This window comes from Lycium barbarum, chromosome 11, assembly GCF_019175385.1.
Source record: "Lycium barbarum isolate Lr01 chromosome 11, ASM1917538v2, whole genome shotgun sequence".
In the NCBI taxonomy this organism is placed as follows: Eukaryota; Viridiplantae; Streptophyta; class Magnoliopsida; order Solanales; family Solanaceae; genus Lycium; species Lycium barbarum.
In genome coordinates this window covers 121,277,533-121,291,787 of record NC_083347.1, presented here as the reverse complement: position 1 = coordinate 121,291,787, position 14,255 = coordinate 121,277,533, and the positions used below count along the sequence as shown (strand labels likewise).

Sequence of the window (14,255 nt, the reverse complement as noted above, 5' to 3'; positions counted from 1 at the left end):
CGCAAAAACTAAATCCCTATTCGTTATGATATACTACCTCGTCTCATGTTGTATGAGGGTGTTTGATCGGGCACGGAGTTTAACAAAGAAAGAAATACTTTTGGAACTTATGGTCTAAAACAAGGCATTGAGAAATGTGTGACTACAAATCATTTCATTAAGGATAAAATTGGAAATTTAAAGTTGAAGTGTTACAAATATATAAATGTGTCATTCTATTTTGGACTGACTAAAAAGGAAAGAGTGTGTATAAATTGGGGGAAAAGAACACGCGTGCTCCCTCAAACAAAATAATTACCTACCCATACCCCCATTACTTCCGTATCTCCAGAAAAAATTAAAACTATTTACTCGAGATCCCCTCAAATTATGATACCAATATGGTATATAGATATACTGAGATGGTTTTATGGATGATCATGTTCTTTTTTTCTTTTTTTTTTAAAAGATACACTATTCTAGAAAAAAAAACCTATTGATACTATCGTCTTATATACATGCATATTAAGCAGTCCTCCATGAGACACTCCTCAGGACCATGGTACCATCGTGGTATATAAATATGCTGAGATGGTATCATGGAAGACTTAGTCCTTCTTTTAGTCCTCCATGATATCATCATGATATATAAATATACTGCGATGATATCATGGAGGAAGGGGTTTGGGCGAGGGCACATCAGGTAATTAGTTTGGACTGGGTTGGACAGAAGCGAAAATAGTTTGGGAGAGGTGTGGGCAGGTAATTAGTTTGTGTTGGGTGGACAATTGGTGATGTTATCCCTATAAGGGAGGGAGTAATAGTCAGCGTCTTAATGTTAATTCAAATTATGAATATCACCTGTGTCTACCGGAGTAAAATAAATAAATAAATAAATAAAAGAAGATCCACTCAAATAATGAATTTCATATCTGTCCCTTAAATTTGTTTGTTATGATTTATTATTTGGAGCGCACAACTTTATTTTCCGTCACCTGTGAGGAAAATGAAAGTCTTTCTTATAAATTCATTGTGATATTGAAATTATGGGTTCACATTATAACATAGTATATACCTATGTGTGTTAGTGAGCACTTATATTTGGTTGTTAAAGTTAGTGGACGACTCCTTTTCAAGTCAAAAACTAGTTATATTTCTTTCTTGGTCTGCCACTTGAACAAATTAAAGTCACTTTTTTGTTTCTTTGAACTCCAATTTAGTTGTGTTATTAGTCCTGAGATGACATAATCAATTAGGAAAAGTTTTTTTCCTGTTTCCTTAAAAAAGATGTGTGAATGAAAAAATCAGGAGGACCAAAAGGAGATCTCATTGCTATTTAAAGTCTTAAACCCACATCATTACTAACCATCTCCATATTCCTACCACTTTATGCAATTATGGAGAATGTATTCACCTCTTTTCTCTCAACACTCATTTTGCTTCACTATGTTATGGCTAGTTCAGCCATGACTCGTACCAACATTATCACTGATCAATTAGCTCTTCTTTCCCTGAAATCCGAAATCAGTTCGGACCCCTTTCACTACTTAGATGAAAGCTGGTCTTCCGCTACTTCTGTTTGCCATTGGGTTGGAGTCACTTGTGGCTCTCGCCACCAGAGAGTGAAGTCCTTGAACCTTTCCAACATGGCTCTTACAGGAACAATTCCCCATAATTTTGGTAACCTCTCATTTCTTGTTTCTCTTGACTTGGGAAACAACAATTTCTATGGCAATTTGCCTCAAGAAATGACACGCTTACGTCGGCTTAAGTTTCTTGATTTAAGTTTCAACAGCTTCAGCGGGGAGGTTCCTTCCTTGTTTGGGTTTTTACACCAACTTCAAGTTCTAAATCTTGGAAATAATAGTTTCACTGGTACCATCCCTTCTTCATTTTCTAATATTTCCACACTTGAGACTTTAAATCTGAAATTCAATTCCATAGATGGTCAAATCCCAAAAGTGATTGGAAGTCTTATAAACCTTAAAGAATTAAACTTGAGGGGTAACAAGCTCATAGGCTCTATTCCTCTGTCACTCTCGAATGCCTCAAGGTTGGAGACTTTAGAAATATCTCACAATTTACTTCAAGGAAACATTCCAGAAGGGATCGGCAATCTTTACAACATGAACTTTTTGTCCATACAATATAATCAACTTACGGGTTCTATACCACTGACAATTTTCAATAGTTCTAGAATCGAATCCATTGCATTTACAAACAATAGCTTATCAGGAAGTCTTCCCAGTAGTTTATGCAATGCTCTCCCAATACTCAAAGGGCTTTATCTGTCTTTTAACAAGCTTCATGGTCATATGCCTACAAGCTTGCCAAATTGTTCAGAACTTCAAATACTGTCTTTAACATATAATGAGTTTGATGGACCAATACATAGTGAAATTGGAAGATTAACTAATCTGCAACGTTTGACTCTCGGATTTAACCATTTCACTGGTATGTTTTATCTTATGAATGCTAGTAGTATTGTATCTAATTACTTCCACAAAAAATTTATTACACATGAATTGCAGGGATAATTCCACAAGAAATTGGAAATCTTGTTAATTTGGTGAAATTATGCATGGAGAGAAACCAAATTACCGGCTCAGTCCCGATCTCCATACACAATATTTCCTCGCTGCAATTTCTTATTCTAAGCGGGAACAATCTCAAGGGACCCTTACCACAGGAGATTGGCAACTTAACCAAGATGCAGGAACTCGGTCTTAGTGAAAATGCGTTTACCGGTACGTATTCAGAGTGATAGCAAAAAATACAACTTAAACTAAATTGATAAGGTAAGGCCTAGTCCCCCTTATTTATATTTTAAACTTGTGTTGCACACTAATACCATATTAAAATATTTGCATTGAAGAATACATTTCAGCAACTTAAAGTGACTATTGACAAATGATTACATTTCAACAACTAAAAGTGACTATTGACAAATGATTTTATCAAGTAGCAGTAAATGTTTTCTCTGGAATATTTCACGCCCATAACCATCACACAAGCATCTAAAAGGGAAAAAATTCCTGAGAAGAAACATATGCGGATTTTAATTTTTTCTTACTGCTTTGAGAGTGATAGCTAAGCAACAGACCAACTTCTATAGTAATTCAAAGTTCCTTTAAGAGTTGGGTCTTCTAGCTAGAGAGACATGAGCATGCATAGATCAATAAAGGCTATTTATTCTTGTTAATACTCCCTCCTTATTGTTAAGAAATTGCTCCTTCCTAAAAAAATAGAAGCGTTTTTACTAACTTATCCCTAATGCAATTTTACCTCTTTTCTAAAAAAGTTACTTAATAATTCTTAATTATGTAAATAAGAGATTTTGAAAAAATAAGATTAATTTCTTCTTAAAATCCTAAAGCACCACTTATTTCGAAACAAATTAAAAAGCCTAAACACCATTTATTTTTGAAACGGAATAGTATCTATCTGGGTTCATTGCCAACTGTGGTCTTAGCAAATTTTTTAAGGCAATTAATACCATGAGAACAATAGCAGTTAATAACATTCAAGACTACCAATTGTCTTTTAGTATTCAAGATATGATAAGAAGATGGCTGATGAAAATAAAGCTTTACAACAAAATATAAAATGTAATTAAATTTTTTTGAATATTAATTAGGACTAGAGGAAGAGATAGTGCAAAAATACTACTAGTCTCTATTAACTTCGACGATGCAAGAAACAAACATATCTATGGGTAACTAAGTTATTAAATGAGGGATAAGTCAAACATGTTGAATATTAGTAACTTCTAATTCCCATTTTACATTTTTTTTTTTGTTATTTGTATCAAACTTTTTCTTTTTGTTATATTTGTAAAATGTATATTTACACCATTTTACAAATAAATTTTTGAAATAATGCTGGCTCAAAAGGTAAAAAAAAAAAATCATTCAATATTTTATGGACATTTTGGTAATCAACTTTAAAACTTTTTGGTTCCCACTTTTAAAATAACTAGTATCTGGACAATGCTTTGCATACTGTATATTTATAGTTCTAGATTCATGCATATATTCTAAAATCATTTTTATTGAGATATAAATTAGAGATTTAATTATACAAAAAGCTTAACATTATTTTTGAGATTTAATGAAGATGAACAATCGTTCAACTGATAATGAATATAGATTTATCTTTGAGAACAAGTCAGGATTGCTTGAAAATGGGTCTTGATTTCTAGATATTTATCTACATAAAAAATATTTCTTTGTTGAACAAATCATATTATATATTTCAATCAAATTCTGTGGAATAGTAACTTTTCCCGCCAACAATCTAACCTTAGGTAGAGATGGAAAAATGAAAACGAGATGAACTGAAGTGGGTTCGCCTAATTATCAGGTTCAAAATAACTTTTTGTCAAATTGAAATGGTAGAGAAGGAATTGGGGAATTTTGTGGGAAGACAAAAAGGCCCTTATATTTAATGTGCTGGCAATAAATAGTAAGAGTGTTTTGGAGAATTAAAAAATGGTACATTCCTGACCTACTATGTTCATCTAGTAGGTTAGCAAGACCATATATATATATATATATACCTTCCCATAATATTTTTTGCCAACACAATAAAATAGGGATCTTTTTTGTCATTTCATCATAAAACCCCCAAATTCTTTTCCCTGTCCTTTTTGTTTTCTGCCATTTCTTTCCCTCTTCGTTCTTCCATTCTTCTTTTCCATTTCCAACTAACCCAATCTCTAATTTCTTCTTCTCTCAGCAAAACCTATGGCTTAATTCTTCCTCATATGCTCTTCTTGAATGAGGAAGAAAAAATATCTCTCAAATAAAGATTATTCATAAAACTGAATCGAATTCTTTGTCCAAAAGATTCATTGTCCATTTTTTTCTCTACAACTTGTTCTTCGATCTTAAACCCCCAACATGGGTCAGCATAATCTGCTAAAGCAAATTAAAAAACATATCTACATATGCTGATTTCATTAAGATGAATAATCAGATAAAGAGATGCTTATCTTTTAAATTCCTGGGGCTTAAACTTAATTCCTCTCTCACTTGCTCTTTTTTCAATAAGGAACGAAAAAATTTAAACAAACACAGACTATTCATGAACTCTTAATCAACTTGGTCTGATTTAGAAAGTAAATTTTAACAAAAGATTAACAATGTCGTTGATTAGCCGATGGTCTGATAGGTGAGCTGCTTGAAGAAGATGACTTGGAATTTTTTTTTTTTTGGACAAAATGACAAAATTGTCCATAAATTTAAAAGGAGCTTAAATAAGTTATAGGGGTATTTAAGAAAATTAAAAAATGGGTACATTGCTATCCTAAAACCTTCACGTTGTAGGTTAGCAAAACCCTCTCTCTCTCTCTCTCTCTCTCTCTCTATATATATATATATATATATATATATATATATATATATATAGAGAGAGAGAGAGAGAGAGAGAGAGAGAGAGAGAGAAGACCGCTAGATACTCTGTCTAGTGGTATAAATTCGCCAAAAAAAGAACTAACTAGTATTCATTCATTCATCATGTGTTGCCAGGTGAAATACCCAAAGAGATAAGCAATCTCGTGGAGTTGGAGATCCTTGATCTTGGGTTTAATAGCTTTAATGGTTCACTTGCAATGGAGATCTTCAACATATCAAGGCTGATACAGGTTTATCTTGAAAACAACAACCTTGTTGGGGCTATACCTCATTCAATCTCCAATTGTTCAAAACTTACTATGTTAGCGCTTTCAAGCAACAAACTCACAGGCTTGATTCCAAGCTCACTTGGATATTTGACTCATCTACAGGTCCTAGACTTGTACGGGAACAATTTGACTAGCGATTCATCGTTAAGCTTTCTGACTTCTTTAACAAACTGCAGAGACTTAACATCTCTTATTCTAGCTACCAACCCTCTAAATGGTATGCTTCCGGTCTCTATAGGGAACTTCTCAAGTTCTCTTATAAAGTTTTACGTTGATGGTTGTAAAATCAATGGCCAAATTCCAAATGAAGTTGGGAACTTAAGTAGCTTATTATCCCTTGATATTTCTGAAAACAACTTGGTTGGATCGATTCCCACATCAATTGGCAACTTGACAAACCTTCAGGTCTTGGACTTGAGTGAAAACGCTCTTACAGGATTTATTGGAGATAGTGTATGTAAATTGCAGAGAATGGGTAACATATACTTTGGTCAAAATCAACTTTCAGGATCTCTTCCAAATTGTTTAGGGAACGTTACTTCGCTTAGAGAGATACATCTGCGTTCCAATAAATTGAATTCTAATATACCAACAAGCATAGGGAATCTTAAAGATCTTGTGGTTCTTGACTTATCGTCAAACAACATGGGTGGCTCTTTGCCTGCAGAAATTGGAAATCTAAAGGTTGCGATACAAATGGATCTGTCAATGAATCAATTCTCAAATGGAATTCCTAGAGAAATTGGAGGATTACAAAATTTGCAGAAACTTTCTTTGAAACACAACAAGTTGCAAGGATCTATACCTGACTCAATGAGCAACATGATAGGTTTGGAATATTTAGACGTTTCTCATAACAATATAACGGGAATCATTCCCAAATCCCTAGAGAAACTTCAAAATCTCAAGTATTTCAATGTTTCTATCAACAAATTGTATGGTGAAATACCTTCGGGAGGTCCATTCAAGAACCTTTCCAGTCAGTTTTTCATCTACAATGAAGCATTGTGTGGTTCTTCGAGATTTAATGTCCCACCATGCCCCACTTCATCAAAGCATATATCAAATGGGAAACAATTGTTAGTTCTATTTCTTATGATAGGAATTGCACTTGTATTTGTTCCTATTGCCCTTGTGCTTGTATGGATAAGGTATAGAGGAGGTAAAAGAGCACCTCAACAAGCTGATTCATTGTCTACCGCAACAAGAGGAAGAATTTCATACTACGAATTGCTCGAAGCAACTGATGCGTTTAGCGAGAGTAATCTGATTGGTTTCGGGAGTTTTGGCTCTGTTTACAAAGGAATTCTCAGAAGTGGGACTGCTATTGCAGTTAAAGTGTTCAATCTGCAATTGGAAGTGTCATTCAAGCATTTTGATACAGAATGTGAAATTTTGCGTAGCATTCGCCATAGGAATCTAGTAAAAGTCATCACTAGTTGTTCTAACCTTGATTTTAAGGCTTTGGTGCTCGAGCATATGCCTAATGGGAGTCTTGAGAAGTGTCTGTATTCACACAACTACTTCTTAGACATCTTGCAGAGACTAAGCATAATGATAGATGTGGCATGTGCGTTGGAATATCTCCACCATGGGTGCACACTGCCTGTGATTCACTGTGATTTGAAGCCTAGTAATGTCTTGCTTGATGAGGATATGGTTGCCCACCTAAGCGACTTTGGTATTTCAAAACTGCTTGGTGAAGATGTGAGTGATTTATACACTAAAACCTTAGCAACATTTGGTTATATTGCACCGGGTATGTCTCTTAGCTTTGCTTTGAACATTGTTTTTTCCTTTTTCTTTTCCACCAAGAAATTATCTTATATCATTAAATTAATTGTTTGACTATAGAGTATGGACTGGATGGATTGGTGTCAACAAAATGTGATGTCTATAGTTACGGGATCATGTTGATGGAAACGTTTACAAGGAGAAAGCCTAATGATGAAATGTTCGAGGGAGATCTTAGCTTGAAGCAATGGGTGAGTAATTCACTTCCAGAGGCAGTAATGGATGTTGTAGATGCTAACTTGGTAGCACCAAATGATAATTACTTGAAGTTAGATTGTGTGACATTGATCATGAAAGTGGCATTAGATTGTTGTGCTGAATCTGCAGCAAAAAGGGCAAACATGAAAGATGTTGTGGGGATGCTACAAAAGATCAGGATTCAACTTCTCGCATGTTGAAATTTTCTTGGAAACTTTTGTTCCAAATTACTGGTTTAGTTGCAAATGTTTGTTAAATTATTGTATTGACGTGAAGAATGTATTTTATTTTAGCAATTTTGAAATCCTAATTACAATAAATCATAATATTTCCTCTTAAAATCAACATTGCAAATTGGTGGATCACAACTAAGAGAGGAAAATAATTCTTTCTATTTCATGTTTTTTTGGTGTATTCTCTAAGTATTATTGTCTAGATCACAAATTTTCTTTATTATCATGGTGGCACATTCTAACTGTACATTTTGGCACGACTCCTCTGGACAAGTCCTGAGCTGTGTTGTTTTGTTAAACATTATTTTTCTTCGTATTTTAAATAAATCAAGCTTATGCAGAAGGGGCAATTTACAACTACCAGGAACAATCTTTCCATAGTAACCTTTATGCACGAGTATTATTCGTTGGACCAACATTTTCCATTAAGTTTTAGCATCTCCAAACATTTTGGTGAGGATGGAAACATCATCATACTATTTTAAATGTGGGAAGAGCTAAGTTGAAAAGTTGAATTACCAAAATATTCATTAGAAGTTAAACGACATTTTTACCCCTTATCTAAACACTATTTCTATACTATTTTTACAGCAAATAGTAAATTTACATACCAATAAATGATAAATGATCAATTAAATGATGAATAAATAAATTAACTGGCAAGTTCCATGTATCTGTCAAAGCACTTATTGTAGTCTGCTCACTTTCATCTAAACTTTGGTATTTTTTCCAATTTAAAAATCTGAAAAGCTACCTTTTTACTTACATCTATATATATCTATAAAGCTGGGAATGAAAACGGTGAGGTGGCACTCTCTAATGCCTAGAAATGTATTTATCTTTTTTTTTCCCCCTTTTTTGCCTTTTTTCATTATTTTTCAGATTTTCTCTTCTATAATTTGAAGGTAATATTTAGAAAGACCACAATCATTTTTACTATCCAATTAAAGGAACAATTAATACGTGTTAATGTCTATTCCATATGCAACCGCTTTGCGCTCATTCATGTGCAACCGCTTTGTGCTCATTTTCCTGTTCATGCGCCTACATTCATTTTAATTTCCAAATAATTGAATGATTAGTATATATTAATGTCCATGCTTTCTTATCTTCTTCTATAGTCGTTGTTTCCCCTATAATTAATGTTATTAATTTGTATTAAATATCTATTAGTAAAAGCCAAAAACTATCCCTCTCCCCACGTCTAAGACTAATAGCTCCCAAGTTTTTCTCTGTTGTTATTTAAAGAGTTCACTTTTCTGTTAAGTCCCAGAAGTGCACCAAATCTTTGGGTTTTCGGATCCTAATTTGTTATCTCACAACCATCTTCAGACCTCATTCATTCTTGCAGTTTCCATCTTGTGCCTAAAAGCCTAATTTGTTTCATATTGTAGTTTGCGCTCTCTCTATATGTATATTAAGGTAGATTATTAGTTACTAGTAAACTTATCCGCGCTTCGCGCGGTCGTATAAAACTTTGTTGACTTTACGAATTAACATTTTTCTAATATTAAATACTAAAAAAATGTTATCAGTTTAAACAAAAAGGAAACAACAACAACCTCACAAAGGAAGTTCTACTAAAATTTCTAGGAAAACTACCACCTATTCTGAAACGAAAATGAAAACATTGGTGACAACATACATAAACACCAGGTTTAAAGAGTATTAGAAGTTACGATAATCTATAGTTGAAATTGAAATTGCGCAACCTTTTATAAGACCAAGCTGATAAAACTGTGAAATAATATGTAAATAAATTATGAACCTGTTATGACTTTAACTTTAACAGTATGTTGGCATTCTTTCTTGAACGGATAGCAATATTATGGATATCTCATTTGATGTCAATATTTGGTTAACTTTTTCCAGCCTTCAGATGCCCCGATTTCAATTGAAAAAATGCAATTTATATTAGGGACATACTCCATCAAGAAATAATAACTACAACATATAGTTTCAATAATAATGAAAACAATTCAGATTCATTCTCAACACAAACCTTAGTGTAGGAGATTTTGAAGGATTTCAGGGGAAATAGATGTGAGTTTTGGGTTTTTTAAACACGAGTTAAATAGTAATGAGGGAAAATGACGAAAAGAATATAACTTTTTATAACATAAGTACTTGAACAACCAAATGAGAAATTTGAAACAATTGGAGCAGACTTTAAACTTTACACTACAAATAAAAGAAAAAGTTGGAGTCATAATAATTGAGACTGGAAATCTTACAATAAGATGCATAAAAAATAGAGAAAGGGAAAAAAAAAAAAAAGAGAGAAAATAAGAGTACTTATCCATGCGATCCTCATTCCGCAGTAACATTGTGAAATACTGCTCCACTCCAGACATGAATCGATTTATCTTGTTGGTAAATTTAGACTGACAATCTTATAATAAGATGCATAAAAAATAGAGAAAGGGAAAAAAATGAGAAAAAATAATAGTACTTATCCATGCGATCCTCATTCCGCAGTAACATTGTGAAATACTGCTCCACTCCGGACATGAATCGATTTATCTTGTTGGTAAATTGAGACTGGCAATCTTACAATAAGATGCATAAAAAATAGAGAAAGGGAAAAAAATGAGAAAAAATAATAGTACTTATCCATGCGATCCTCATTCCGCAGTAACATTGTGAAATACTGCTCCACTCCGGACATGAATCGATTTATCTTGTTGGTAAATTGAGACTGGCAATCTTACAATAAGATGCATAAAAAATAGAGAAAGGGAAAAAAATGAGAAAAAATAATAGTACTTATCCATGCGATCCTCATTCCGCAGTAACATTGTGAAATATTGCTCCACTCCGGACATGAATCGATTTATCTTGTTGGTAAATTTGAAATCCTTTGAACGAAGTTACATAGTTTAACCAACATAGATGACAAATCCACCGTGCTTAGAATTATTGGAGCTTCATAAGTTCAACAACTTTACTTCTATTTTTTGAATTTTGCTTCTTTTTTTAAGGCATTTCACTGTGAAATAAGAAACTGTATTTCTAGGTATCGAAAATCTAAGTAAATAAAAGAAATTAAAAAAGAAATAGTGGGTTCTTCTTAAACGGTGAGGTATTCTCACAATAGATTCAATAAAGAAATTAAACCAAACAATTAAAATACTAAAAAGATTAAATATAGAATAAAAATAGGAAACAAAAGAAAGAAACATATATAGATATCAATAAGGTCTTTTTGCCACACTATTTTGACCACAATGGCCCAAATAGGGTAAATTCATATGACTATTTAGGTCAAATTTAATAATTTATTGCTTACTTCATGTCATTTTTATCTTTTCTTCTCAAAATTTATCTTAATTTAAAATTGTACAATAATAGAGTTTATGGTGGTTTTTACATAAGTGTGGCCAAATTTGAGTCAAATTGATGTAGCAATTTAGCAACTCTCGATATCAATATGGTGTAACTAGAATCACCAATTTCTAACACCCACCACTTGGCTTTAATGGCTACGTCTAAAAAATAAGTTCATACATAGAAAGAAACACAAATAGGTGGTGTAACTAAAATCTCTAATTTCTAACACCCACGACTTGACTCTAATGCCATCTCTATGTTAGCTACGTCTAAAAGATTAAAAAACAAAAAGTTCATACCTCTATATATAAAATTTTCTTGTTGATGCAGAACTTTTTCCGATTGCATAGAAAATACATGGGAAAAAAATAAATATATAAGGAATGACATACATATGAAATAAGAAAAGGCAGAAAATATAGGATGAATAGACTTAAATCTAGTGCTGTTAAAAAAAATGTTACAGGCAAAATGATAAATGTTTTCTTTGGCAGAGGAAAATGTCCACCAATTTGTTCTGCATCTACATTCTACAAACAGTGTCATCTTGCATGCTTCATGCTTTGTCAGAAGAAAACTTCAAAATAAAGCCATGTCCCCCCAAGGCCATGTTTCATATCTCACGTAAATGGTGAAGATGCAATTTGTTGAGAGCAAAAAGATAAAAGAAAAATGCAATTTATAACACCTTAATAATTGGGGGTTATGGATTTGAAAAGCCATAAACCCTCAATAAAGAAGAGGTCAGTTACATATGTGTATTTTTTTTTTTAAATAAGATAAATGAAAAGATGAAATAGAAAAAGTGTTTGGTGGGGGGAGGGGGGTAGGAAAGTGCAGTCGAAGAGTACCATTAAACAATGTTATAGAGAAAGAGGTAAGCTGTATTTAACAAAATTAAAAGGTGTAGTTAATAGAATTAAGTGAGTAACTTTTTTGTGTCTTTTTTTAATTTAAGGTGAGGCAAAAAATGAGAAAGAAAAATAGAATCCTTGGCCATAGAGAGGTGCCACATCACTTTTCTATTGCCTAACTTTATATTATATATAGATATAGATTTAGATAAATTATTTTATTTGTTTTCAATTATTTATATTAACTAGGATTGAATTATGTATTATGTACGTAAATTGATCTATATTTGGAGTGTTGTCATACGTTAATTCTTGGGAGAGAAGTTAAAAGGAAGAATGTTGATCATGAAAAATATTTTGAAGATTAGCTTTTGGCTTAGCACTCGGTAGGGTAACTTCTTTCTCTTACATAAATGTTATATGAGTCTTCTAGAAAAAATTGTTTATTTACTTACATGTATTTCATATAGGGCATCACACAATTGTAGCAGGCTGGCATAATCACTGGCAAGATTGGAGCTAAATATTTTGTATACTTCGAAACCTTTGGGGTCGAATGTGTTTATGATATAAGCGACTTGAGAGTTCATCAAGATTGGACTGATTGTAAGAAATATTTTCCGTGTCTCCTTTTATTCCTTGAATTGGTTGATATACAAAATATTCTAACCTAAAATATGAGATTACAAAATATACGAAATATTCTAATCTAAAATAGGAGATTACAAAATATTCTAACTAATATTTACATAATCTATCACACCCCTGCAGTCGAAACAGGAGGTTTACGAACGCTTAGACTGTCTCGAAAATCTTCAAAAAGGACCGGAGGAAGACCTTTTAGTGAAAATATCTGCAATCTGATATCGGGACGGGACATGAAGAACACGAAACTATCCCCGCGCAACCTTCTCACGCACAAAATGAATGTCCATCTCAATATGTTTGGTGCGTTGATGTTGCACCGGATTTCCTGAAAGATATATGGCACTCACATTGTCACAATATACCAATGTAGCCTTGCGAACCGGACAATGTAGTTCCAATAAAAGATTGCGAATCCAGCAAGACTCAGAAAAAACACTAGCAACACCTCTATATTCTGCTTCAGCGCTAGACCGAGAAAGAGTAGGTTGTTGCTTTGACGACCAAGAAATCAAGTTGTCTCCCAAAAATACACAATACCCCGACGTAGAACGACGAGTATCCGAACATCCACCCCAATCTGCATCTGTGTATGAGACAAGGTCGGTGACTGAGGAGGGGTAGAGATGCAATCCATGGTCAAGAGTGCCCTGAATGTAGCGCACAATTCGCTTAAGAGCATGCATATGATCGTCCCTCGGATCAGGCATATGTAAGCACACCTGTTGTGCATCATAAGAAATATCTGGTCTCGTGAAAGTGAGATACTGAAGAGCACCTGCGAGACTACGATAATGAGTGGGATCCTCATAAGGAGCACCCGAAGTAGCACTAACCTTCAGTTTTGTGTCAACCGGAGTGAGAGAGGGCTTGCAAGAAGACAAACCAGCGCGATCAATGATTTCCTCGGCATACTTCCGTTGAGACACGAACATCCCACCCTTGTGATGGGTCACAGCAATGCCAAGAAAATAATTCAAAGGAACTAAATCCTTCATAGCAAATTCGGAACCAAGACGATCCATAATGGAACGACGGAGAGTGTCTGAGGATGCATTGAGAATAATATCATCAACATATAGTAAAATGTATGCCATGTCAATCCCCGTATGGTAGATGAACAAAGAATTATCGGACCTGCTATTTGAGAAACTAATGGAATACACAAAATCTGCAAATCGTTTATACTAAGCACGTGGAGCTTGCTTAAGTCCATAGAGAGACTTACGCAATAGGCAAACATAATCATGATGTGTGCGATCCCGAAAACCCATAGGTTGATGCATATACACAGTTTCCTTGAGCTCACCGTGAATAAAAGCATTCTTTACATCCAGTTGATGTATAGGCCAATGCTTGGACAAAGATAGACTAAGAATAGCGCGGATAGTCGCCGGTTTCACCACCGGACTGAACGTCTCACCACAATCTATGCCAACCTACTGAGTTTTGCCATCACCTACAAGTCGGGCTTTATGCCTCTCAAAATCACCATTAGACTTTTCTTTATGAGTAAAAATCCACATAGAACGAATAACA

The 14,255-nt window shown here is 33.8% G+C and overlaps 2 protein-coding genes across 2 annotated transcripts; one reads left to right on the top strand and one right to left on the bottom strand.

The window, feature by feature from the left end:
* Window positions 1–1,347: 1,347 nt before the first annotated feature.
* Window positions 1,348–8,017, top strand: LOC132618991 (probable LRR receptor-like serine/threonine-protein kinase At3g47570). Its single transcript, XM_060333985.1, has 4 exons — window positions 1,348–2,433; window positions 2,511–2,726; window positions 5,508–7,421; window positions 7,517–8,017. Exons 1-4 carry the CDS (start codon window positions 1,377–1,379, stop codon window positions 7,852–7,854), a joined length of 3,525 nt encoding a protein of 1,174 aa, XP_060189968.1. The 5' UTR covers window positions 1,348–1,376; the 3' UTR covers window positions 7,855–8,017.
* Window positions 8,018–12,964: 4,947 nt separating this feature from the next.
* On the bottom strand, window positions 12,965–13,651 carry LOC132620233 (uncharacterized mitochondrial protein AtMg00810-like). Its single transcript, XM_060334915.1, has one exon. The coding sequence runs from the start codon at window positions 13,649–13,651 to the stop codon at window positions 12,965–12,967; it is 687 nt and encodes a 228-aa protein (XP_060190898.1).
* Window positions 13,652–14,255: the final 604 nt, after the last annotated feature.